The sequence below is a fragment of the Oncorhynchus keta genome, unplaced genomic scaffold, assembly GCF_023373465.1.
Source record: "Oncorhynchus keta strain PuntledgeMale-10-30-2019 unplaced genomic scaffold, Oket_V2 Un_scaffold_2955_pilon_pilon, whole genome shotgun sequence".
In the NCBI taxonomy this organism is placed as follows: Eukaryota; Metazoa; Chordata; class Actinopteri; order Salmoniformes; family Salmonidae; genus Oncorhynchus; species Oncorhynchus keta.
Window position 1 is genome coordinate 453,906 of NW_026290906.1, and position 25,121 is coordinate 479,026.

A 25,121-nucleotide genomic window follows, 5' to 3' on the forward strand; every position below is an offset into this window, starting at 1 on the left:
GCTCTGGTCTAATGTAGGACACAGCTTTAGTCGAGAGGCTCTGGTCTAATGTAGGACACATCTTTAGTCGAGAGGCTCTGGTCTAATGTAGGACACATCTTTAGTCGAGAGGCTCTGGTCTAATGTAGGACACAGCTTTAGTCAAGAGGCTCTGGTCTAATGTAGGACACAGCTTTAGTCAAGAGGCTCTGGTCTAATGTAGGACACAGCTTTAGTCAAGAGGCTCTGGTCTAATGTAGGACACAGCTTTAGTCAAGAGGCTCTGGTCTAATGTAGGACACATCTTTAGTCGAGAGGCTCTGGTCTAATGTAGGACACATCTTTAGTCGAGAGGCTCTGGTCTAATGTAGGACACAGCTTTAGTCAAGAGGCTCTGGTCTAATGTAGGACACAGCTTTAGTCAATAGGCTCTGGTCTAATGTAGGACACAGCTTTAGTCGAGAGGCTCTGGTCTAATGTAGGACACATCTTTAGTCGAGAGGCTCTGGTCTAATGTAGGACACATCTTTAGTCGAGAGGCTCTGGTCTAATGTAGGACACAGCTTTAGTCGAGAGGCTCTGGTCTAATGTAGGACACATCTTTAGTCGAGAGGCTCTGGTCTAATGTAGGACACAGCTTTAGTCGAGAGGCTCTGGTCTAATGTAGGACACACAGCTTTAGTCAAGAGGCTCTGGTCTAATGTAGGACACATCTTTAGTCGAGAGGCTCTGGTCTAATGTAGGACACAGCTTTAGTCGAGAGGCTCTGGTCTAATGTAGGACACAGCTTTAGTCGAGAGGCTCTGGTCTAATGTAGGACACATCTTTAGTCGAGAGGCTCTGGTCTAATGTAGGACACAGCTTTAGTCGAGAGGCTCTGGTCTAATATAGGACACAGCTTTAGTCAAGAGGCTCTGGTCTAATGTAGGACACAGCTTTAGTCAAGAGGCTCTGGTCTAATGTAGGACACAGCTTTAGTCAAGAGGCTCTGGTCTAATGTAGGACACATCTTTAGTCGAGAGGCTCTGGTCTAATGTAGGACACAGCTTTAGTCGAGAGGCTCTGGTCTAATGTAGGACACAGCTTTAGTCAAGAGGCTCTGGTCTAATGTAGGACACAGCTTTAGTCGAGAGGCTCTGGTCTAATGTAGGACACATCTTTAGTCGAGAGGCTCTGGTCTAATGTAGGACACATCTTTAGTCGAGAGGCTCTGGTCTAATGTAGGACACAGCTTTAGTCGAGAGGCTCTGGTCTAATGTAGGACACATCTTTAGTCGAGAGGCTCTGGTCTAATGTAGGACACAGCAGTCGAGAGGCTCTTTAGTCAAGAGGCTCTGGTCTAATGTAGGACACAGCTTTAGTCGAGAGGCTCTGGTCTAATGTAGGACACATCTTTAGTCGAGAGGCTCTGGTCTAATGTAGGACACATCTTTAGTCGAGAGGCTCTGGTCTAATGTAGGACACAGCTTTAGTCGAGAGGCTCTGGTCTAATGTAGGACACAGCTTTAGTCGAGAGGCTCTGGTCTAATGTAGGACACAGCTTTAGTCAAGAGGCTCTGGTCTAATGTAGGACACATCTTTAGTCGAGAGGCTCTGGTCTAATATAGGACACAGCTTTAGTCAAGAGGCTCTGGTCTAATGTAGGACACAGCTTTAGTCAAGAGGCTCTGGTCTAATGTAGGACACAGCTTTAGTCAAGAGGCTCTGGTCTAATGTAGGACACAGCTTTAGTCAAGAGGCTCTGGTCTAATGTAGGACACAGCTTTAGTCAAGAGGCTCTGGTCTAATGTAGGACACAGCTTTAGTCAAGAGGCTCTGGTCTAATGTAGGACACAGCTTTAGTCAAGAGGCTCTGGTCTAATGTAGGACACAGCTTTAGTCGAGAGGCTCTGGTCTAATGTAGGACACAGCTTTAGTCAAGAGGCTCTGGTCTAATGTAGGACACAGCTTTAGTCAAGAGGCTCTGGTCTAATGTAGGACACAGCTTTAGTCAAGAGGCTCTGGTCTAATGTAGGACACAGCTTTAGTCAAGAGGCTCTGGTCTAATGTAGGACACAGCTTTAGTCAAGAGGCTCTGGTCTAATGTAGGACACAGCTTTAGTCAAGAGGCTCTGGTCTAATGTAGGACACAGCTTTAGTCAAGAGGCTCTGGTCTAATGTAGGACACAGCTTTAGTCAAGAGGCTCTGGTCTAATGTAGGACACAGCTTTAGTCGAGAGGCTCTGGTCTAATGTAGGACACAGCTTTAGTCAAGAGGCTCTGGTCTAATGTAGGACACAGCTTTAGTCAAGTGGCTCTGGTCTAATGTAGGACACAGCTTTAGTCAAGAGGCTCTGGTCTAATGTAGGACACAGCTTTAGTCAAGAGGCTCTGGTCTAATGTGCTATTTACTGATAGACTATGTACAGCTGCAGCGATCAGTTAGCTGCTCAGATGTAGGACACAGGGAATAGGAAGGCAAAGTTCCCTGTTTTAAAGATGTGTTCTGTGTTCTAAAGATGTGTTCTGTGTTCTAAAGATGTGTTCTGTGTTCTAAAGATGTGTTCTGTGTTCTAAAGATGTGTTCTGTGTTCTAGGGGTAAGGGGTCAGAGGGGAGGATGGCAGGAGCCTCAGTGAAGGTGGCAGTACGCGTGCGACCTTTCAACTCCCGGGAGACCAGCCGAGATGCCAAGTGTGTTATACAGATGCAGGGCAACTCCACCTGTAAGTAACACACACACACACACACACACACACACCACACACCACACACCACACACCACACACACACACACACACAGTCACGATTCCCCCAAGGTGTGTGCATATGGATTTAAAAGCATATGATTGGTGAAGACTTTGGCTGGAGGGAGTTTTCAACATTGGTAAACCCATGTGAGAAAGTGTGCACTCCAGGAGAAGTGTGTGACCCTGGGCTCAGCAGCTCTGAACAGTCTGCTCAACCTTCCTCTGCTCTGTCTACTGTCTGCAATTGACTGTGTACAACACACACACACTGAGCATTTGCCTAAATCCCACAGTTGAGGTCTGGTTGTTCTCCGAGTGATTTGCATAACCATCTAGAGAGAGGGATGGTCTAGTCCAGAATAACCCCCTCTAGAGAGAGATGGTCTAGTTCAGAATACCCCCCTCTAGAGAGAGATGGTCTAGTTCAGAATACCCCCCTCTAGAGAGAGATGGTCTAGTCCAGAATACCCCCCTCTAGAGAGAGATGGTCTAGTACAGAATACCCCCCTCTAGAGAGAGATGGTCTAGTACAGAATACCCCCCTCTAGAGAGAGATGGTCTAGTTCAGAATACCCCCCTCTAGAGAGAGATGGTCTAGTTCAGAATACCCCCCTCTAGAGAGAGATGGTCTAATTCAGAATACCCCCCTCTAGAGAGAGATGGTCTAGTACAGAATACCCCCCTCTAGAGAGAGATGGTCTAGTTCAGAATACCCCCCTCTAGAGAGAGATGGTCTAGTACAGAATACCCCCCTCTAGAGAGAGATGGTCTAGTTCAGAATACCCCCCTCTAGAGAGAGATGGTCTAGTTCAGAATACCCCCCTCTAGAGAGAGATGGTCTAGTACAGAATACCCCCTCTACAGAGAGATGGTCTAGTCCAGAATACCCCCTCTAGAGAGAGATGGTCTAGTTCAGAATACCCCCCTCTAGAGAGAGATGGTCTAGTACAGAATACCCCCCTCTAGAGAGAGATGGTCTAGTTCAGAATACCCCCCTCTAGAGAGAGATGGTCTAGTTCAGAATACCCCCCTCTAGAGAGAGATGGTCTAGTTCAGAATACCCCCCTCTAGAGAGAGATGGTCTAGTTCAGAATACCCCCCTCTAGAGAGAGATGGTCTAGTTCAGAATACCCCCCTCTAGAGAGAGATGGTCTAGTTCAGAATACCCCCCTCTAGAGAGAGATGGTCTAGTTCAGAATACCCCCTCTAGAGAGAGATGGTCTAGTACAGAATACCCCCTCTACAGAGAGATGGTCTAGTCCAGAATACCCCCTCTAGAGAGAGATGGTCTAGTTCAGAATACCCCCCTCTAGAGAGAGATGGTCTAGTTACAGAATGCCCCCCTCTAGAGAGAGATGGTCTAGTTCAGAATACCCCCCTCTAGAGAGAGATGGTCTAGTTCAGAATACCCCCCTCTAGAGAGAGATGGTCTAGTTCAGAATACCCCCCTCTAGAGAGAGATGGTCTAGTTCAGAATACCCCCCTCTAGAGAGAGATGGTCTAGTACAGAATACCCCCCTCTAGAGAGAGATGGTCTAGTTCAGAATACCCCCCTCTAGAGAGAGATGGTCTAGTTCAGAATACCCCCCTCTAGAGAGAGATGGTCTAGTTCAGAATACCCCCCTCTAGAGAGAGATGGTCTAGTTCAGAATACCCCCTCTAGAGAGAGATGGTCTAGTTCAGAATACCCCCTCTAGAGAGATGGTCTAGTACAGAATACCCCCTCTAGAGAGAGATGGTCTAGTTCAGAATACCCCCTCTAGAGAGAGATGGTCTAGTTCAGAATACCCCCCTAGAGAGATGGTCTAATTCAGAATACCCCCTCTAGAGAGAGATGGTCTAGTACAGAATACCCCCTCTAGAGAGAGATGGTCTAGTTGAGAAACCCCCTCACAGAGTCCTCAGATGGTCAGTTCATTAAAAGTACCCCCCAACTGAAGAGAGATGGTCTGGTTCAGAATTCCCCCTCTCAACGTCAACAGTGAAGAGGAGATGGATCTAGTTCAGGAAGTTCCTCCCCTCTCAACAGTGAAGAGAGATGGTCTGGTTCAGAAGTTCCCCCAGTCTCAACGTCAACAGTGAAGATGGACTCTGGGATGCTGGTTCTAGGCAGAGTTCCTCTGTTCCCCTCAACTCAACAGTGAAGAGAGATGGTCTAAGGCAGAGTTCCTCTGTCCAGTCCCCTCAACAGTGAAGAGAGATGGTCTAGTTTGAGGCAGAGTTCCTCTGTCCAGTCCTCAACAGTGGCAGCTTCATTAAATGCTACCTTCTAGGCAGAGTTCCTCTGTCCAGTCTCAACGTCAACAGTGAAGAGGCGACTCCGGGATGCGGGCCTTCTAGGCAGAGTTCCTCTGTCCAGTGTCTGTGTTCTTTTGCTCATCTTAATCTTTTATTTTTCTTGGCCAGTCTGATATGGCGTTTTCTTGGCAACTCTGCCTAGAAGGGCAGCATCCTGGAGTCGCCTCTTCACTGTTGACGTTGCGGGTACTATTTAATGAAGCTGCCAATTTCCATATGAACCCTGAAGATAAAACAGGTCACTGGCTGAAGTTCTGATTTTTTCTATTTTTGCATGTTTTTGATTGTCAATGTTATCAGATCTTCAACCAAAACACCAAATAAAATATTAGATAGAGAATAGGGAACAAACAAATAAATAAATGTGTACTTATTTATTTAACAAAGTTATGTGTTAAAAAGCCCTCTTACTCTCAATAACTGGTGGTGCCACTTCCCCCTTACTCTCAATAACTGGTGGTGCCACTTTCCCCTTACTCTCAATAACTGGGGGTGCCACTTCCCCCTTACTCTCAATAACTGGGGGTGCCACTTCCCCCTTACTCTCAATAACTGGTGGTGCCACTTCCCCTTACTCTCAATAACTGGTGGTGCCACTTTCCCCTTACTCTCAATAACTGGTGGTGCCATTTCCCCCTTACTCTCAATAACTGGTGGTGCCACTTCCCCCTTACTCTCAATAACTCCCCTTCTCTCTGTAGGGTATACTCCTCCACTCCTCTTCTCTCTGTAGGGTGCACTCCTCCACTCCCCTTCTCTCTGTAGGGTACACTCCTCCACTCCCCTTCTCTCTGTAGGGTACACTCCCCTTCTCTCTATAGGGTGCACTCCTCCACTCCCCTTCTCTCTGTAGGGTACACTCCTCCACTCCTCTTCTCTCTGTAGGGTACACTCCTCCACTCCTCTTCTCTCTGTAGGGAACACTCCTCCACTCCCCTTCTCTCTGTAGGGTACACTCCTCCACTCCCCTTCTCTCTGTAGGGTACACTCCTCCACTCCTCTTCTCTCTGTAGGGTACACTCCCCTTCTCTCTGTAGGGTACACTCCTCCACTCCTCTTCTCTCTGTAGGGTACACTCCTCCACTCCCCTTCTCTCTGTAGGGTACACTCCTCCACTCCTCTTCTCTCTGTAGGGTACACTCCTCCACTCCTCTTCTCTCTGTAGGGTACACTCCTCCACTCCCCTTCTCTCTGTAGGGTACACTCCTCCACTCCCCTTCTCTCTGTAGGGTACACTCCTCCACTCCCCTTCTCTCTGTAGGGTATACTCCTCCACTCCCCTTCTCTCTGTAGGGTATACTCCTCCACTCCCCTTCTCTCTGTAGGGTACACTCCTCCACTCCCCTTCTCTCTGTAGGGTACACTCCTCTTCTCTCTGTAGGGTACACTCCTCCACTCCCCTTCTCTCTGTAGGGTACACTCCTCCACTCCTCTTCTCTCTGTAGGGTACACTCCCCTTCTCTCTGTAGGGTACACTCCTCCACTCCCCTTCTCTCTGTAGGGTACACTCCTCCACTCCTCTTCTCTCTGTAGGGTACACTCCTCCACTCCCCTTCTCTCTGTAGGGTACACTCCTCCACTCCTCTTCTCTCTGTAGGGTACACTCCTCCACTCCTCTTCTCTCTGTAGGGTACACTCCTCTTCTCTCTGTAGGGTACACTCCTCCACTCCCCTTCTCTCTGTAGGGTACACTCCTCCACTCCCCTTCTCTCTGTAGGGTACACTCCTCCACTCCCCTTCTCTCTGTAGGGTACACTCCTCCACTCCCCTTCTCTCTGTAGGGTACACTCCTCCACTCCTCTTCTCTCTGTAGGGTACACTCCTCCACTCCCCTTCTCTCTGTAGGGTATACTCCTCCACTCCCCTTCTCTCTGTAGGGTACACTCCTCCACTCCTCTTCTCTCTGTAGGGTACACTCCTCCACTCCCCTTCTCTCTGTAGGGAACACTCCTCCACTCCTCTTCTCTCTGTAGGGTACACTCCTCCACTCCCCTTCTCTCTGTAGGGTACACTCCTCCACTCCTCTTCTCTCTGTAGGGAACACTCCCCTTCTCTCTGTAGGGTACACTCCTCCACTCCCCTTCTCTCTGTAGGGTATACTCCTCCACTCCCCTTCTCTCTGTAGGGTACACTCCCCTTCTCTCTGTAGGGTACACTCCTCCACTCCCCTTCTCTCTGTAGGGTACACTCCTCCACTCCCCTTCTCTCTGTAGGGTACACTCCTCCACTCCCCTTCTCTCTGTAGGGTACACTCCTCCACTCCCCTTCTCTCTGTAGGGTACACTCCTCCACTCCTCTTCTCTCTGTAGGGTACACTCCTCCACTCCTCTTCTCTCTGTAGGGTACACTCCTCTTCTCTCTGTAGGGTGCACTCCTCCACTCCCCTTCTCTCTGTAGGGTACACTCCTCCACTCCTCTTCTCTCTGTAGGGTACACTCCCCTTCTCTCTGTAGGGTACACTCCTCCACTCCTCTTCTCTCTGTAGGGTACACTCCTCCACTCCCCTTCTCTCTGTAGGGTACACTCCTCCACTCCCTTCTCTCTGTAGGGTACACTCCTCCACTCCTCTTCTCTCTGTAGGGTACACTCCTCTTCTCTCTGTAGGGTACACTCCTCTTCTCTCTGTAGGGTACACTCCTCCACTCCTCTTCTCTCTGTAGGGTACACTCCTCCACTCCCCTTCTCTCTGTAGGGTACACTCCTCCACTCCTCTTCTCTCTGTAGGGTACACTCCTCCACTCCCCTTCTCTCTGTAGGGTACACTCCTCCACTCCCCTTCTCTCTGAAGGGTACACTCCTCCACTCCCCTTCTCTCTGTAGGGTACACTCCTCCACTCCTCTTCTCTCTGTAGGGTACACTCCTCCACTCCTCTTCTCTCTGTAGGGTACACTCCTCTTCTCTCTGTAGGGTGCACTCCTCCACTCCCCTTCTCTCTGTAGGGTACACTCCTCCACTCCCCTTCTCTCTGTAGGGTACACTCCTCCACTCCCCTTCTCTCTGTAGGGTACACTCCTCCACTCCTCTTCTCTCTGTAGGGTACACTCCTCTTCTCTCTGTAGGGTATACTCCTCCACTCCTCTTCTCTCTGTAGGGTACACTCCTCTTCTCTCTGTAGGGTACACTCCTCTTCTCTCTGTAGGGTGCACTCCTCCACTCCTCTTCTCTCTGTAGGGTGCACTCCTCCACTCCTCTTCTCTCTGTAGGGTACACTCCTCCACTCCCTTCTCTCTGTAGGGTACACTCCTCCACTCCTCTTCTCTCTGTAGGGTACCTCCTCTTCTCTCTGTAGGGTGCACTCCTCCACTCCCCTTCTCTCTGTAGGGTACACTCCTCCACTCCCCTTCTCTCTGTAGGGTACACTCCTCCACTCCCCTTCTCTCAGTAGGGTACACTCCTCCACTCCCCTTCTCTCTGTAGGGTACACTCCCCTTCTCTCTGTAGGGTACACTCCTCCACTCCCCTTCTCTCTGTAGGGTGCACTCCTCCACTCCCCTTCTCTCTGAAGGGTACACTCCTCCACTCCCCTTCTCTCTGTAGGGTACACTCCTCCACTCCTCTTCTCTCTGAAGGGTACACTCCTCCACTCCCCTTCTCTCTGTAGGGTACACTCCTCCACTCCCCTTCTCTCTGTAGGGTACACTCCTCCACTCCCCTTCTCTCTGTAGGGTATACTCCTCCACTCCCCTTCTCTCTGTAGGGTACACTCCTCCACTCCCCTTCTCTCTGTAGGGTACACTCCTCCACTCCTCTTCTCTCTGTAGGGTACACTCCTCCACTCCCCTTCTCTCTGTAGGGTACACTCCTCCACTCCTCTTCTCTCTGTAGGGTACACTCCTCTTCTCTCTGTAGGGTACACTCCTCCACTCCTCTTCTCTCTGTAGGGTACACTCCCCTTCTCTCTGTAGGGTATACTCCTCCACTCCCCTTCTCTCTGTAGGGTATACTCCTCCACTCCTCTTCTCTCTGTAGGGTGCACTCCTCCACTCCTCTTCTCTCTGTAGGGTACACTCCTCCACTCCCCTTCTCTCTGTAGGGTACACTCCTCCACTCCTCTTCTCTCTGTAGGGTACACTCCTCTTCTCTCTGTAGGGTGCACTCCTCCACTCCCCTTCTCTCTGTAGGGTACACTCCTCCACTCCCCTTCTCTCTGTAGGGTACACTCCTCCACTCCCCTTCTCTCTGTAGGGTACACTCCTCCACTCCCCTTCTCTCTGTAGGGTACACTCCCCTTCTCTCTGTAGGGTACACTCCTCCACTCCCCTTCTCTCTGTAGGGTGCACTCCTCCACTCCCCTTCTCTCTGAAGGGTACACTCCTCCACTCCCCTTCTCTCTGTAGGGTACACTCCTCCACTCCTCTTCTCTCTGAAGGGTACACTCCTCCACTCCCTTCTCTCTGTAGGGTACACTCCTCCACTCCCCTTCTCTCTGTAGGGTACACTCCTCCACTCCCCTTCTCTCTGTAGGGTACACTCCTCCACTCCCCTTCTCTCTGTAGGGAACACTCCTCCACTCCCCTTCTCTCTGTAGGGTACACTCCTCCACTCCTCTTCTCTCTGTAGGGTACACTCCTCCACTCCCCTTCTCTCTGTAGGGTACACTCCTCCCTCCTCTTCTCTCTGTAGGGTACACTCCTCTTCTCTCTGTAGGGTACACTCCTCCACTCCTCTTCTCTCTGTAGGGTACACTCCCCTTCTCTCTGTAGGGTATACTCCTCCACTCCCCTTCTCTCTGTAGGGTATACTCCTCCACTCCTCTTCTCTCTGTAGGGTGCACTCCTCCACTCCTCTTCTCTCTGTAGGGTACACTCCTCCACTCCCCTTCTCTCTGTAGGGTACACTCCTCCACTCCTCTTCTCTCTGTAGGGTACACTCCTCTTCTCTCTGTAGGGTGCACTCCTCCACTCCCCTTCTCTCTGTAGGGTACACTCCTCCACTCCCCTTCTCTCTGTAGGGTACACTCCTCCACTCCCCTTCTCTCTGTAGGGTACACTCCTCCACTCCCCTTCTCTCTGTAGGGTACACTCCCCTTCTCTCTGTAGGGTACACTCCTCCACTCCCCTTCTCTCTGTAGGGTGCACTCCTCCACTCCCCTTCTCTCTGAAGGGTACACTCCTCCACTCCCCTTCTCTCTGTAGGGTGCACTCCTCCACTCCTCTTCTCTCTGAAGGGTACACTCCTCCACTCCCCTTCTCTCTGTAGGGTACACTCCTCCACTCCCTTCTCTCTGTAGGGTACACTCCTCTTCTCTCTGTAGGGTACACTCCTCCACTCCCTTCTCTCTGTAGGGTACACTCCTCCACTCCCCTTCTCTCTGTAGGGTACACTCCTCCACTCCCTTCTCTCTGTAGGGTACACTCCTCCACTCCCTTCTCTCTGTAGGGTACACTCCTCCACTCCCCTTCTCTCTGTAGGGTACACTCCTCCACTCCCTTCTCTCTGTAGGGTACACTCCTCCACTCCTCTTCTCTCTGTAGGGTACACTCCTCCACTCCCCTTCTCTCTGTAGGGTACACTCCTCCACTCCTCTTCTCTCTGTAGGTACACTCCTCTTCTCTCTGTAGGGTACACTCCTCCACTCCTCTTCTCTCTGTAGGGTACACTCCCCTTCTCTCTGTAGGGTATACTCCTCCACTCCCCTTCTCTCTGTAGGGTATACTCCTCCACTCCTCTTCTCTCTGTAGGGTGCACTCCTCCACTCCCCTTCTCTCTGTAGGGTATACTCCTCCACTCCCTTCTCTCTGTAGGGTATACTCCTCCACTCCTCTTCTCTCTGTAGGGTACACTCCTCCACTCCCTCTTCTCTCTGTAGGGTACACTCCTCCACCCCTTCTCTCTGTAGGGTACACTCCTCCCTCCCCTTCTCTCTGTAGGGTACACTCCTCCACTCCTCTTCTCTCTGTAGGGTACACTCCTCCCTCCTCTTCTCTCTGTAGGGTACACTCCTCCACTCCTCTTCTCTCTGTAGGGTGCACTCCTCCACTCCTCTTCTCTCTGTAGGGTGCACTCCTCCACTCCTCTTCTCTCTGTAGGGTACACTCCTCCACTCCCCTTCTCTCTGTAGGGTACACTCCTCCACTCCTCTTCTCTCTGTAGGGTACACTCCTCTTCTCTCTGTAGGGTGCACTCCTCCACTCCCCTTCTCTCTGTAGGGTACACTCCTCCACTCCCCTTCTCTCTGTAGGGTACACTCCTCCACTCCCCTTCTCTCTGTAGGGTACACTCCTCCACTCCCCTTCTCTCTGTAGGGTACACTCCCCTTCTCTCTGTAGGGTACACTCCTCCACTCCCCTTCTCTCTGTAGGGTGCACTCCTCCACTCCCCTTCTCTCTGAAGGGTACACTCCTCCACTCCCCTTCTCTCTGTAGGGTACACTCCTCCACTCCTCTTCTCTCTGAAGGGTACACTCCTCCACTCCCCTTCTCTCTGTAGGGTACACTCCTCCACTCCCCTTCTCTCTGTAGGGTACACTCCTCCACTCCCCTTCTCTCTGTAGGGTACACTCCTCCACTCCCTTCTCTCTGTAGGGTACACTCCTCCACTCCCCTTCTCTCTGTAGGGTACACTCCTCCACTCCTCTTCTCTCTGTAGGGTACACTCCTCCACTCCCCTTCTCTCTGTAGGGTACACTCCTCCACTCCTCTTCTCTCTGTAGGGTACACTCCTCTTCTCTCTGTAGGGTACACTCCTCCACTCCTCTTCTCTCTGTAGGGTACACTCCCCTTCTCTCTGTAGGGTATACTCCTCCACTCCCCTTCTCTCTGTAGGGTATACTCCTCCACTCCTCTTCTCTCTGTAGGGTACACTCCTCCACTCCCCTTCTCTCTGTAGGGTATACTCCTCCACTCCCCTTCTCTCTGTAGGGTACACTCCTCCACTCCCCTTCTCTCTGTAGGGTACACTCCTCCACTCCCCTTCTCTCTGTAGGGTATACTCCTCCACTCCCCTTCTCTCTGTAGGGTACACTCCTCCACTCCCCTTCTCTCTGTAGGGTACACTCCCCTTCTCTCTGTAGGGTACACTCCTCCACTCCTCTTCTCTCTGTAGGGTACACTCCTCCACTCCTCTTCTCTCTGTAGGGTACACTCCTCCACTCCTCTTCTCTCTGTAGGGTGCACTCCTCCACTCCTCTTCTCTCTGTAGGGTATACTCCTCCACTCCCCTTCTCTCTGTAGGGTACACTCCTCCACTCCTCTTCTCTCTGTAGGGTACACTCCTCCACTCCCCTTCTCTCTGTAGGGTACACTCCCCTTCTCTCTGTAGGGTACACTCCTCCACTCCCCTTCTCTCTGTAGGGTACACTCCCCTTCTCTCTGTAGGGTACACTCCTCCACTCCTCTTCTCTCTGTAGGGTGCACTCCTCCACTCCTCTTCTCTCTGTAGGGTACACTCCTCCACTCCCCTTCTCTCTGTAGGGTACACTCCCCTTCTCTCTGTAGGGTACACTCCCCTTCTCTCTGTAGGGTACACTCCTCCACTCCTCTTCTCTCTGTAGGGTATACTCCTCCACTCCCCTTCTCTCTGTAGGGTACACTCCTCCACTCCTCTTCTCTCTGTAGGGTACACTCCTCCACTCTTCTCTCTGTAGGGTACACTCCTCCACTCCTCTTCTCTCTGTAGGGTACACTCCTCCACTCCCCTTCTCTCTGTAGGGTACACTCCCCTTCTCTCTGTAGGGTACACTCCCCTTCTCTCTGTAGGGTACACTCCTCCACTCCCCTTCTCTCTGTAGGGTACACTCCCCTTCTCTCTGTAGGGTACACTCCTCCACTCCCCTTCTCTCTGTAGGGTACACTCCTCCACTCCCCTTCTCTCTGTAGGGTACACTCCCCTTCTCTCTGTAGGGTACACTCCTCCACTCCCCTTCTCTCTGTAGGGTACACTCCCCTTCTCTCTGTAGGGTACACTCCTCCACTCCCCTTCTCTCTGTAGGGTACACTCCTCTTCTCTCTGTAGGGTGCACTCCTCCACTCCCCTTCTCTCTGTAGGGTATACTCCTCCACTCCCCTTCTCTCTGTAGGGTATACTCCTCCACTCCCCTTCTCTCTGTAGGGAACACTCCTCCACTCCTCTTCTCTCTGTAGGGTACACTCCTCCACTCCCCTTCTCTCTGTAGGGTATACTCCCCTTCTCTCTGTAGGGTACACTCCTCCACTCCCCTTCTCTCTGTAGGGTATACTCCCCTTCTCTCTGTAGGGTACACTCCTCCACTCCTCTTCTCTCTGTAGGGAACACTCCTCCACTCCCCTTCTCTCTGTAGGGTACACTCCTCCACTCCCCTTCTCTCTGTAGGGTACACTCCTCCACTCCCCTTCTCTCTGTAGGGTATACTCCTCCACTCCCCTTCTCTCTGTAGGGTGCACTCCTCCACTCCCTTCTCTCTGTAGGGTACACTCCTCCACTCCCCTTCTCTCTGTAGGGTACACTCCTCCACTCCCTTCTCTGTGTAGGGTACACTCCTCCACTCCCTTCTCTCTGTAGGGTACACTCCTCCACTCCTCTTCTCTCTGTAGGGTACACTCCTCCACTCCCCTTCTCTCTGTAGGGTACACTCCTCCACTCCCCTTCTCTCTGTAGGGTACACTCCTCCACTCCCCTTCTCTCTGTAGGGTATACTCCCCTTCTCTCTGTAGGGTACACTCCTCCACTCCCCTTCTCTCTGTAGGGTATACTCCCCTTCTCTCTGTAGGGTACACTCCTCCACTCCTCTTCTCTCTGTAGGGAACACTCCTCCACTCCTCTTCTCTCTGTAGGGAACACTCCTCCACTCCCCTTCTCTCTGTAGGGTACACTCCTCCACTCCCCTTCTCTCTGTAGGGTACACTCCTCCACTCCCCTTCTCTCTGTAGGGTACACTCCTCCACTCCTCTTCTCTCTGTAGGGTACACTCCTCCACTCCCCTTCTCTCTGTAGGGTACACTCCTCCACTCCTCTTCTCTCTGTAGGGTACACTCCTCCACTCCCCTTCTCTCTGTAGGGTATACTCCCCTTCTCTCTGTAGGGTACACTCCTCCACTCCTCTTCTCTCTGTAGGGAACACTCCTCCACTCCCCTTCTCTCTGTAGGGTACACTCCTCCACTCCCCTTCTCTCTGTAGGGTATACTCCCCTTCTCTCTGTAGGGTACACTCCTCCACTCCTCTTCTCTCTGTAGGGTATACTCCTCTACTCCTCTTCTCTCTGTAGGGTACACTCCTCCACTCCCCTTCTCTCTGTAGGGTACACTCCTCCACTCCCCTTCTCTCTGTAGGGTATACTCCTCCACTCCCCTTCTCTCTGTAGGGTATACTCCTCCACTCCCCTTCTCTCTGTAGGGTACACTCCTCCACTCCCCTTCTCTCTGTAGGGTACACTCCCCTTCTCTCTGTAGGGTACACTCCCCTTCTCTCTGTAGGGTGCACTCCTCCACTCCCCTTCTCTCTGTAGGGTATACTCCTCCACTCCTCTTCTCTCTGTAGGGTGCACTCCTCCACTCCCCTTCTCTCTGTAGGGTACACTCCTCCACTCCCCTTCTCTCTGTAGGGTACACTCCTCCACTCCCCTTCTCTCTGTAGGGTACACTCCCCTTCTCTCTGTAGGGTACACTCCTCCACTCCCCTTCTCTCTGTAGGGTACACTCCTCCACTCCTCTTCTCTCTGTAGGGTACACTCCTCCACTCCCCTTCTCTCTGTAGGGTACACTCCTCCACTCCCCTTCTCTCTGTAGGGTACACTCCTCCACTCCCCTTCTCTCTGTAGGGTACACTCCTCCACTCCTCTTCTCTCTGTAGGGTACACTCCTCCACTCCCCTTCTCTCTGTAGGGTACACTCCTCCACTCCCCTTCTCTCTGTAGGGTACACTCCTCCACTCCTCTTCTCTCTGTAGGGTACACTCCTCCACTCCTCTTCTCTCTGTAGGGTATACTCCTCCACTCCCCTTCTCTCTGTAGGGTACACTCCTCCACTCCTCTTCTCTCTGTAGGGTACACTCCCCTTCTCTCTGTAGGGAACACTCCTCCACTCCTCTTCTCTCTGTAGGGTACACTCCTCCACTCCCCTTCTCTCTGTAGGGTACACTCCTCCACTCCCCTTCTCTCTGTAGGGTACACTCCTCCACTCCCCTTCTCTCTGTAGGGTATACTCCTCCACTCCCCTTCTCTCTGTAGGGTACACTCCTCCACTCCCCTTCTCTCTGTAGGGTACACTCCTCCACTCCCCTTCTCTCTGTAGGGTACACTCCCCTTCTCTCTGTAGGGTACACTCCTCCACTCCCCTTCTCTCTGTAGGGTACACTCCTCCACTCCTCTTCTCTCTGTAGGGTACACTCCCCTTCTCTCTGTAGGGAACACTCCTCCACTCCTCTTCTCTCTGTAGGGTACACTCCCCTTCTCTCTGTAGGGTACACTCCTCCACTCCTCTTCTCTCTGTAGGGTACACTCCTCCACTCCTCTTCTCTCTGTAGGGTACACTCCCCTTCTCTCTGTAGGGTACACTCCTCCACTCCCCTTCTCTCTGTAGGGTACACTCCTCCACTCCCCTTCTCTCTGTAGGGTACACTCCTCCACTCCCCTTCTCTCTGTAGGGTACACTCCTCCACTCCCCTTCTCTCTGTAGGGTACACTCCCCTTCTCTCTGTAGGGTACACTCCTCCACTCCCCTTCTCTCTGTAGGGTACACTCCCCTTCTCTCTGTAGGGTACACTCCTCCACTCCCCTTCTCTCTGTAGGGTACACTCCTCCACTCCCCTTCTCTCTGTAGGGTACACTCCTCCACTCCTCTTCTCTCTGTAGGGTACACTCCTCCACTCCCCTTCTCTCTGTAGGGTATACTCCTCCACTCCCCTTCTCTCTGTAGGGTACACTCCTCCACTCCTCTTCTCTCTGTAGGGTACACTCCTCCACTCCCCTTCTCTCTGTAGGGTACACTCCTCCACTCCCCTTCTCTCTGTAGGGTACACTCCTCCACTCCCCTTCTCTCTGTAGGGTACACTCCTCCACTCCTCTTCTCTCTGTAGGGTACACTCCTCCACTCCTCTTCTCTCTGTAGGGTACACTCCTCCACTCCCCTTCTCTCTGTAGGGTACACTCCTCCACTCCCCTTCTCTCTGTAGGGTACACTCCTCCACTCCCCTTCTCTCTGTAGGGTACACTCCTCCACTCCTCTTCTCTCTGTAGGGAACACTCCCCTTCTCTCTATAGGGTGCACTCCTCCACTCCCCTTCTCTCTATAGGGTGCACTCCTCCACTCCCCCTTCTCTCTGTAGGGTACACTCCCCTTCTCTCTGTAGGGTACACTCCTCCACTCCCTTCTCTCTGTAGGGTATACTCCTCCACTCCCCTTCTCTCTGTAGGGTACACTCCTCCACTCCCCTTCTCTCTGTAGGGTACACTCCCCTTCTCTCTGTAGGGTACACTCCTCCACTCCCCTTCTCTCTGTAGGGTACACTCCCCTTCTCTCTGTAGGGTATACTCCTCCACTCCCCTTCTCTCTGTAGGGTATACTCCTCCACTCCCCTTCTCTCTGTAGGGTACACTCCTCCACTCCCCTTCTCTCTATAGGGTGCACTCCTCCACTCCCCTTCTCTCTGTAGGGTACACTCCTCCACTCCCCTTCTCTCTATAGGGTGCACTCTTCCACTCCCCTTCTCTCTATAGGGTGCACTCCTCCACTCCCCTTCTCTCTGTAGGGTACACTCCCCTTCTCTCTGTAGGGTATACTCCTCCACTCCTCTTCTCTCTGTAGGGTACACTCCCCTTCTCTCTGTAGGGTACACTCCTCCACTCCTCTTCTCTCTGTAGGGTACACTCCTCCCTCCTCTTCTCTCTGTAGGGTACACTCCCCTTCTCTCTGTAGGGTACACTCCTCTTCTCTCTGTAGGGTACACTCCTCCACTCCCCTTCTCTCTGTAGGGTACACTCCTCTTCTCTCTGTAGGGTACACTCCCCTTCTCTCTGTAGGGTACACTCCTCCACTCCCCTTCTCTCTGTAGGGTACACTCCTCCACTCCCCTTCTCTCTGTAGGGTACACTCCCCTTCTCTCTGTAGGGTACACTCCTCCACTCCTCTTCTCTCTGTAGGGTACACTCCTCCACTCCTCTTCTCTCTGTAGGGTACACTCCCCTTCTCTCTGTAGGGTACACTCCTCTTCTCTCTGTAGGGTACACTCCTCCACTCCCCTTCTCTCTGTAGGGTGCTCTCTCCCCGTTGTGGTGATTGTATAAAATATCCAACAGGTTACATAACGCGTGTGTGTGTTCAGGGTGAGGCTGAGTGTGTGTGTGAGTGTGTGTGTGTTCAGGGTGAGGCTGAGTGAGTGTGTGTGTGTGTGTGTGTGTGTGTGTCTGAGTGTGTGTGTGTTCAGGGTGAGGCTGAGTGAATCAGGCTCTCTGTGTTGCATCAGAGTGCCAGAGATCAAAGCAAAGCACCCCTCTCTGAGCCTATAAATAAACCCTGGCTGTGTGTGTGTGTGTGTGTGTGTGTCTGAGTGTGTGTGTGTTTCTGAGTGTGTGTGTGTGTCTGAGTGTGTGTGTGTGTGTGTGTGTGTGTGTGAGTGTGTGTGTGTGTCTGAGTGTGTGTGTGTGTGTGTCTGCGTGTGTGTGTGTCTGCGTGTGTGTGTGTCTGCGTGTGTGTGTGTCTGAGTCTGTGTGTCTGAGTCTGTGTGTCTCAGTCTGTGTGTCTGAGTCTGTGTGTCTCAGTCTGTGTGTCTCAGTCTGTGTGTCTCAGTCTGTGTGTCTCAGTCTGTGTGTCTCAGTCTGTGTGTCTCAGTCTGTGTGTCTCAGTCTGTGTGTCTCAGTCTGTGTGTCTGAGTGAGTGTGTGTGTGTGTCTGAGTGTGTGTGTGTGTCTGAATGTGTGTGTGTGTTTGAGTGTCATATGCGTCCCATGGAACAGGCCTCAGCAGCAATCCCAGAATTCCTGTGCCAGTCATGTGACCCTAGTCTGTTATTTTTGCACATTCAGTTCGAAGGGGGTTATGGTTTAACGTCTGAGCGAGGGGGTTAGAGGGTGTGTGTTGAGGTTAGGGTCTGAGCGAGGGGGTTAGAGGGTGTGTGTTGAGGTTAGGGTCTGAGCGAGGGGGTTAGAGGGTGTGTGTTGAGGTTAGGGTCTGAGCTAGGGGGTTAGAGGGTGTGTGTTGAGGTTAGGGTCTGAGCTAGGGTGTTAGAGGGTGTGTTGAGGTTAGGGTCTGAGATAGGGGGTTAGAGGGTGTGTGTTGAGGTTAGGGTCTGAGCGAGGGGGTTAGAGGGTGTGTGTTGAGGTTAGGGTCTGAGCGAGGGGGTTAGAGGGTGTGTGTTGAGGTTAGGGTCTGAGCTAGGGTGTTAGAGGGTGTGTTGAGGTTAGGGTCTGAGCTAGGGGGTTAGAGGGTGTGTGTTGAGGTTAGGGTCTGAGCTAGGGGGTTAGAGGGTGTGTGTTGAGGTTAGGGTCTGAGCTAGGGGGTTAGAGGGTGTGTGTTGAGGTTAGGGTCTGAGCGAGGGGGTTAGAGGGTGTGTGTTGAGGTTAGGGTCTGAGCTAGGGGGTTAGAGGGTGTGTGCTGAGGTTAGGGTTTGAGCTAGGTGTTTGTTCAGGACACACAACCCTAACCCCCAGGCCTTTATCAACACTGTGCGTGTCTTTGTCTGTACTACTGTGTGTGTGTACTAACGCCTGCCTGTCCTCTTCAGGCATCTCCAACCCCAAACAGCCCAAGAATGAAGGCAAGAGTTTCACCTTCGACTACTCTTACTGGTCACACACTACGGTGAGATTCTCTCTCTCAGTGAGCCCAAGGACCCACAGTTTCTCTCTTCTTCATAGTAAATCTGGTAACTGCGTGTCCATGTTGTGTCCTGTCTCCCCAGGCGGAGGATGAGAGATTTGCCTCCCAGAGACAAGTCTATAAGGACATCGGAGAGGAAATGCTGCTTCATGCTTTTGAAGGATACAATGTCTGTATCTTCGCCTACGGACAGACCGGTTGGTTCACCCATCTTGCTATACTGTAGATACTATACTGTAGATACTATACTGTAGATACTATACTGTAGAGACTATACCGTAGATACTATACTGTAGATACTATACTGTAGAGACTATACCGTAGATACTATACTGTAGATACTATACTGTAGATACTATACTGTAGATACTATACTGTAGATACTATACTGTAGATACTATACTCTAGATACTATACTCTAGATACTATACTGTAGATACTATACTGTAGATACTATACTGTAGATACTATACTGTAGATACTATACTGTAGATACTATACTGTAGATACTATACTGTAGATACTATACTGTAGATACTATACTGTAGATACTATACTGTAGATACTATACTGTAGATACTATACTGTAGATACTATACTGTAGATACTATACTGTAGATACTATACTCTAGATACTATACTGTATGTTGTTATTGTTATTCATGATATATTGAATGTCGTTCTGCTGTTTGTTATATTGTTATTCATGATATATTGAATGTCGTTCTGCTGTTTGTTATATTGTTATATTGTTATTCATGATATATTGAATGTTTGTTCTGCTGTTTGTTATATTGTTATATTGTTATTCATGATATATTGAATGTCGTTCTGCTGTTTGTTATATTGTTATATTGTTATTCATGATATATTGAATGTTTGTTCTGCTGTTTGTTATATTGTTATTCATGATATATTGAATGTCGTTCTGCTGTTTGTTATATTGTTATTCATGATATATTGAATGTCGTTCTGCTGTTTGTTATATTGTTATTCATGATATATTGAATGTTTGTTCTGCTGTTTGTTATATTGTTATATTGTTATTCATGATATATTGAATGTCGTTCTGCTGTTTGTTATATTGTTATATTGTTATTCATGATATATTGAATGTCGTTCTGCTGTTTGTTATATTGTTATATTGTTATTCATGATATATTGAATGTCGTTCTGCTGTTTGTTATATTGTTATATTGTTATTCATGATATATTGAATGTCGTTCTGCTGTTTGTTATATTGTTATTCATGATATATTGAATGTTTGTTCTGCTGTTTGTTATATTGTTATTCATGATATATTGAATGTCGTTCTGCTGTTTGTTATATTGTTATTCATGATATATTGAATGTCGTTCTGCTGTTTGTTATATTGTTATTCATGATATATTGAATGTCGTTCTGCTGTTTGTTATATTGTTATTCATGATATATTGAATGTTTGTTCTGCTGTTTGTTATATTGTTATATTGTTATTCATGATATATTGAATGTCGTTCTGCTGTTTGTTATATTGTTATTCATGATATATTGAATGTCGTTCTGCTGTTTGTTATATTGTTATTCATGATATATTGAATGTTGTTCTGCTGTTTGTTATATTGTTATATTGTTATTCATGATATATTGAATGTCGTTCTGCTGTTTGTTATATTGTTATATTGTTATTCATGATATATTGAATGTTTGTTCTGCTGTTTGTTATATTGTTATATTGTTATTCATGATATATTGAATGCTGTTCTGCTGTTTGTTATATTGTTATATTGTTATTCATGATATATTGAATGTCGTTCTGCTGTTTGTTATATTGTTATATTGTTATTCATGATATATTGAATGTCGTTCTGCTGTTTGTTATATTGTTATTCATGATATATTGAATGTTTGTTCTGCTGTTTGTTATATTGTTATTCATGATATATTGAATGTCGTTCTGCTGTTTGTTATATTGTTATTCATGATATATTGAATGTCGTTCTGCTGTTTGTTATATTGTTATATTGTTATTCATGATATATTGAATGTCGTTCTGCTGTTTGTTATATTGTTATTCATGATATATTGAATGTCGTTCTGCTGTTTGTTATATTGTTATTCATGATATATTGAATGCTGTTCTGCTGTTTGTTATATTGTTATTCATGATATATTGAATGTCGTTCTGCTGTTTGTTATATTGTTATTCATGATATATTGAATTTTGTTCTGCTGTTTATGTTTCCAGGAGCAGGGAAGAGTTACACCATGATGGGAAGACAGGAAGAGGGACAGGAGGGGATCATTCCCCAGGTAACTGACCCCTGACCTCTGACACATCTATATCATCATTCTGATATACCTCATAGTCATGTTCATTTAAACAGCTAAACTGAACTGAATTTAACACTTTTATTGTAAATGATGTATATTGTTATCTTTCTCCCCCATCCCCCTCTCTCTTCATCTCTCTCCCATCCCCCCTCTCTCTGTCTCTCTCCCATCCCCTCTCTCTTCATCTCTCCCATCCCCTCTCTCTCTGTCTCTCTCCCATCCCCCTCTCTTCATCTCTCTCTCCCACCCCCCTCTCTCTCTGTCTCTCTCCCATCCCCCTCTCTTCATCTCTCTCTCCCATCCCCTCTCTCTCTGTCTCTCTCCCCATCCCCCTCTCTCTCTGTCTCTCTCCCATCCCCCTCTCTCTCTGTCTCTCTCCCATCCCCCTCTCTCTATCTCTCTCTCCCATCCCCCTCTCTCTCTGTCTCTCTCCCATCCCCCTCTCTCTCTGTCTCTCTCCCATCCCCCCCTCTCTCTCTATCTCTCCCATCCCCCTCTCTTCATCTCTCTCTCCCATCCCCTCTCTCTCTGTCTCTCTCCCATCCCCCTCTCTTCATCTCTCTCTCCCATCCCCTCTCTCTCTGTCTCTCTCCCCATCCCCTCTCTCTCTGTCTCTCTCCCATCCCCCTCTCTCTGTCTCTCTCCCATCCCCCTCTCTCTCTGTCTCTCTCCCATCCCCCTCTCTCTCTGTCTCTCTCCCATCCCCCTCTCTCTGTCTCTCTCCCATCCCCTCTCTCTCTGTCTCTCTCCCATCCCCCTCTCTCTCTATCTCTCTCCCATCCCCTCTCTCTCTGTCTCTCTCCCATCCCCCTCTCTTCATCTCTCCCATCCCCCTCTCTTCATCTCTCTCCCATCCCCTCTCTTCATCTCTCTCCCCATCCCCCTCTCTCTCTCTGTCTCTCTCCCATCCCCCTCTCTCTCTCTCTCTCTCTGTCTCTCTCCCATCCCCCTCTCTCTCTCTCTCTCTCTCTCTCTCCCCTCCCCCTCTCTCTCTCTCTCTGTCTCTCTCCCATCCCCCCCCTCTCTCTCTCTCTGTCTCTCTCCCACCCCCCCTCTCTCTCTCTCTGTCTCTCTCCCATCCCCCCTCTCTCTCTCTCTGTCTCTCTCCCATCCCCCTCTCTCTCTCTCTCTCTCTCCCATCCCCCTCTCTCTCTCTCTCTCTCTCCCATCCCCTCTCTCTCTCTCTGTCTCTCTCCCATCCCCCTCTCTCTCTCTCTGTCTCTCTCCCATCCCCCCTCTCTCTCTCTCTGTCTCTCTCCCATCCCCCTCTCTCTCTCTCTCTCTCTCCCCATCCCCCTCTCTTCATCTCTCCCATCCCCTCTCTCTCTCTGTCTCTCCCCATCCCCTCTCTTCATCTCTCTCCCATCCCGCTTTCTTCATCTCTCTCCCCATCCCCTCTCTCTCTGTCTCTCTCCCATCCCCCTCTCTCTCTCTCTCCCATCCCCCTCTCTTCATCTCTCTCTCCCCATCCCCTCTCTCTCTGTCTCTCTCCCATCCCCCTCTCTCTCTGTCTCTCCCATCCTCCTTCTCTCTCTCTGTCTCTCTCCCATCCCCTCTCTTCATCTCTCTCCCCATCCCCCTCTCTCTCTGTCTCTCTCCCATCCCCCTCTCTCTCTGTCTCTCTCCCATCCCGCTTTCTTCATCTCTCTCCCCATCACCCTCTCTCTCTCTCTCTCCCATCCCCCTCTCTCTCTCTCTCTCCCATCCCCTCTCTTCATCTCTCTCCCCATCCCCCTCTCTCTGTCTCTCTCCCATCCCCCCTCTCTCTCTGTCTCTCTCCCATCCCCCCCCTCTCTCTCTCTCTCTCCCATCCCCCTCTCTTCATCTCTCTCTCCCCATCCCCCTCTCTCTGTCTCTCTCCCATCACCCTCTCTCTCTGTCTCTCCCATCCCCTCTCTCTGTCTCTCCCATACTCCCTCTCTCTCTGTCTCTCTCTCCATCCCCCCTCTCTCTCTCTCTCCCATCCCCTCTCTTCATCTCTCTCCCCATCCCCTCTCTCTCTGTCTCTCTCCCATCACCCTCTCTCTCTCTCTCTCCCATCCCCCTCTCTTCATCTCTCTCCCCATCCCCCCTCTCTCTCTGTCTCTCTCCCCATCCCCTCTCTCTCTGTCTCTCTCCCATCCCCTCTCTTCATCTCTCTCCCCATCCCCCCCTCTCTCTCTCCATCTCCCCCCTCTCTCTCTCCATCTCTCTCTCCATCTCCCCCCCTCTCTCTCCATCTCTCTCCCCATCCCCCTCTCTCTCCCCTCCATCTCTCTCCCCACCCCCTCTCTTCATCTCTCTCCCTCCCCCCCTCTCTCTCTCCATCTCTCTCCCCCATCCCCCCCCTCTCTTCATCTCTCTCCCTACCCCCTCTCTCTCTTTCCATCCCCCTCTCTCTCCATCTCTCTCCACCCCCCTCTCTCGCTCCATCTCTCTCCCCATCCCCCTCTCTCTCTCCATCCCCCTCTCTCGCTCCATCTCTCTCCATCCCCCTCTCTCTCTCCATCTCCCTCCCTCCCTCCCTCCCCCCACCCCTCTCTCTCTCCATCTCCCTCCCTCCCTCCCCACCCCTCTCTCTCTTTCCATCCCCCCTCTCTCCATCTCTCTCCACCCCCTCTCTCGCTCCATCTCTCTCCCCATCCCCCTCTCTCGCTCCATCTCTCTCCCCATCCCCCTCTCTCTCTCCATCCCCCTCTCTCGCTCCATCTCTCTCCATCCCCCTCTCTCTCTCCATCTCCCTCCCTCCCTCCCCACCCCTCTCTCTCCATCTCCCTCCCCACCCATCTCTCTCTCCATCTCCCTCCCCACCCATCTCTCTCTCCATCTCCCTCCCCACCCATCTCTCTCTCCATCTCCCTCCCCACCCCTCTCTCTCTCCATCTCCCTCGCTCCCTCCCCACCCCTCTCTCTCTCTCCATCTCCCTCCCCATCCCTCTCTCTCTTCATCTCTCCTCCCTCCCCACCCCTCTCTCTCTTCATCTCCCTCCCTCCCCACCCCTCTCTCTCTCCATCTCCCCTCCCCATCCCTCTCTCTCCATCTCTCTCCCTACCCCCTCTCTCTCTCCATCCCCCCCCTACCCCCTCTCTCTCTCCATCCCCTCTCTCTTCATCTCTCTCCCTACCCCTCTCTCTCTCCATCTCTCTCCCTACCCCCTCTCTCTCTCCATCTCTCTCCCTACCCCTCTCTCTCTCCATCTCTCTCCCTACCCCCTCTCTCTCCATCTCTCTCCCTCCATCTCTCTCCCCCCCTCTCTCTCTCCATCTCTCTCCCTACCCCCTCTCTCTCTCCATCTCTCTCCCTACCCCCTCTCTCTCCATCTCTCCCTACCCCCCTCTCTCTCTCCATCTCCTCTCCCCCCCTCTCTCTCCATCTCTCTCCCTCCCCCCTCTCTCTCTCCATCTCCCTCTCCCTCCCCATCCCTCTCTCTCTTCATCTCCTCTCTCCTCCCCACCCCTCTCTCTCTCCATCTCCCTCCCCACCCCTCTCTCTCTCTCCATCTCCCTCCCCATCCCTCTCTCTCCATCTCCCTCCCCATCCCTCTCTCTCCATCTCCCTCCCCATCCCCCTCTCTCTCCATCTCCCTCCCCATCCCCTCTCTCCATCTCCCCTCCCCATCCCTCTCTCTCCATCTCCCTCCCCATCCCTCTCTCTCTCCATCTCCCCTCCCCATCCCTCTCTCTCTCCCTCCCCATCTCCCTCCCCATCCCCTCTCTCTCTTAATCTCCCCTCCCCATCCCTCTCTCTCTCCATCTCCCTCCCCATCCCTCATCTCTCTCCATCTCCCTCCCCATCCCTCTCTCTCTCCATCTCCCTCCCCATCCCTCTCTCTCTCCATCTCCCTCCCCATCCCTCTCTCTCTCCATCCCTCTCTCTCTCTCTCCTCCCCATCCCCTCTCTCTCCATCTCCCCTCCCCATCCCTCTCTCTCTCCATCTCCCTCCCCATCCCTCTCTCTCTCCATCTCCCTCCCCATCCCTCTCTCTCTCCATCTCCCTCCCCATCCCTCTCTCATCCATCCTCCCCATCCCTCTCTCTCCATCCCTCCCCATCCCTCTCTCTCCATCTCCTCCCTCTCTCTCCTCTCCCCATCCC

The 25,121-nt window shown here is 51.1% G+C and overlaps 1 protein-coding gene across 1 annotated transcript in view; it reads left to right on the top strand.

Moving 5' to 3' along the window:
• The window catches only part of kif1c (kinesin family member 1C), a gene marked incomplete at its 3' end in the record, with an annotated part of 98,688 nt that overhangs the window by 22,165 nt on the left and 51,402 nt on the right, over nt 1-25,121 (top strand). Inside the window, exons 2-5 of the mRNA XM_052515580.1 lie at nt 2,556-2,683; nt 18,639-18,715; nt 18,816-18,930; nt 20,962-21,026. Coding sequence (XP_052371540.1) covers nt 2,578-2,683; nt 18,639-18,715; nt 18,816-18,930; nt 20,962-21,026 — 363 coding nt within the window. The remainder of the gene's footprint in view (nt 1-2,555; nt 2,684-18,638; nt 18,716-18,815; nt 18,931-20,961; nt 21,027-25,121) is intronic.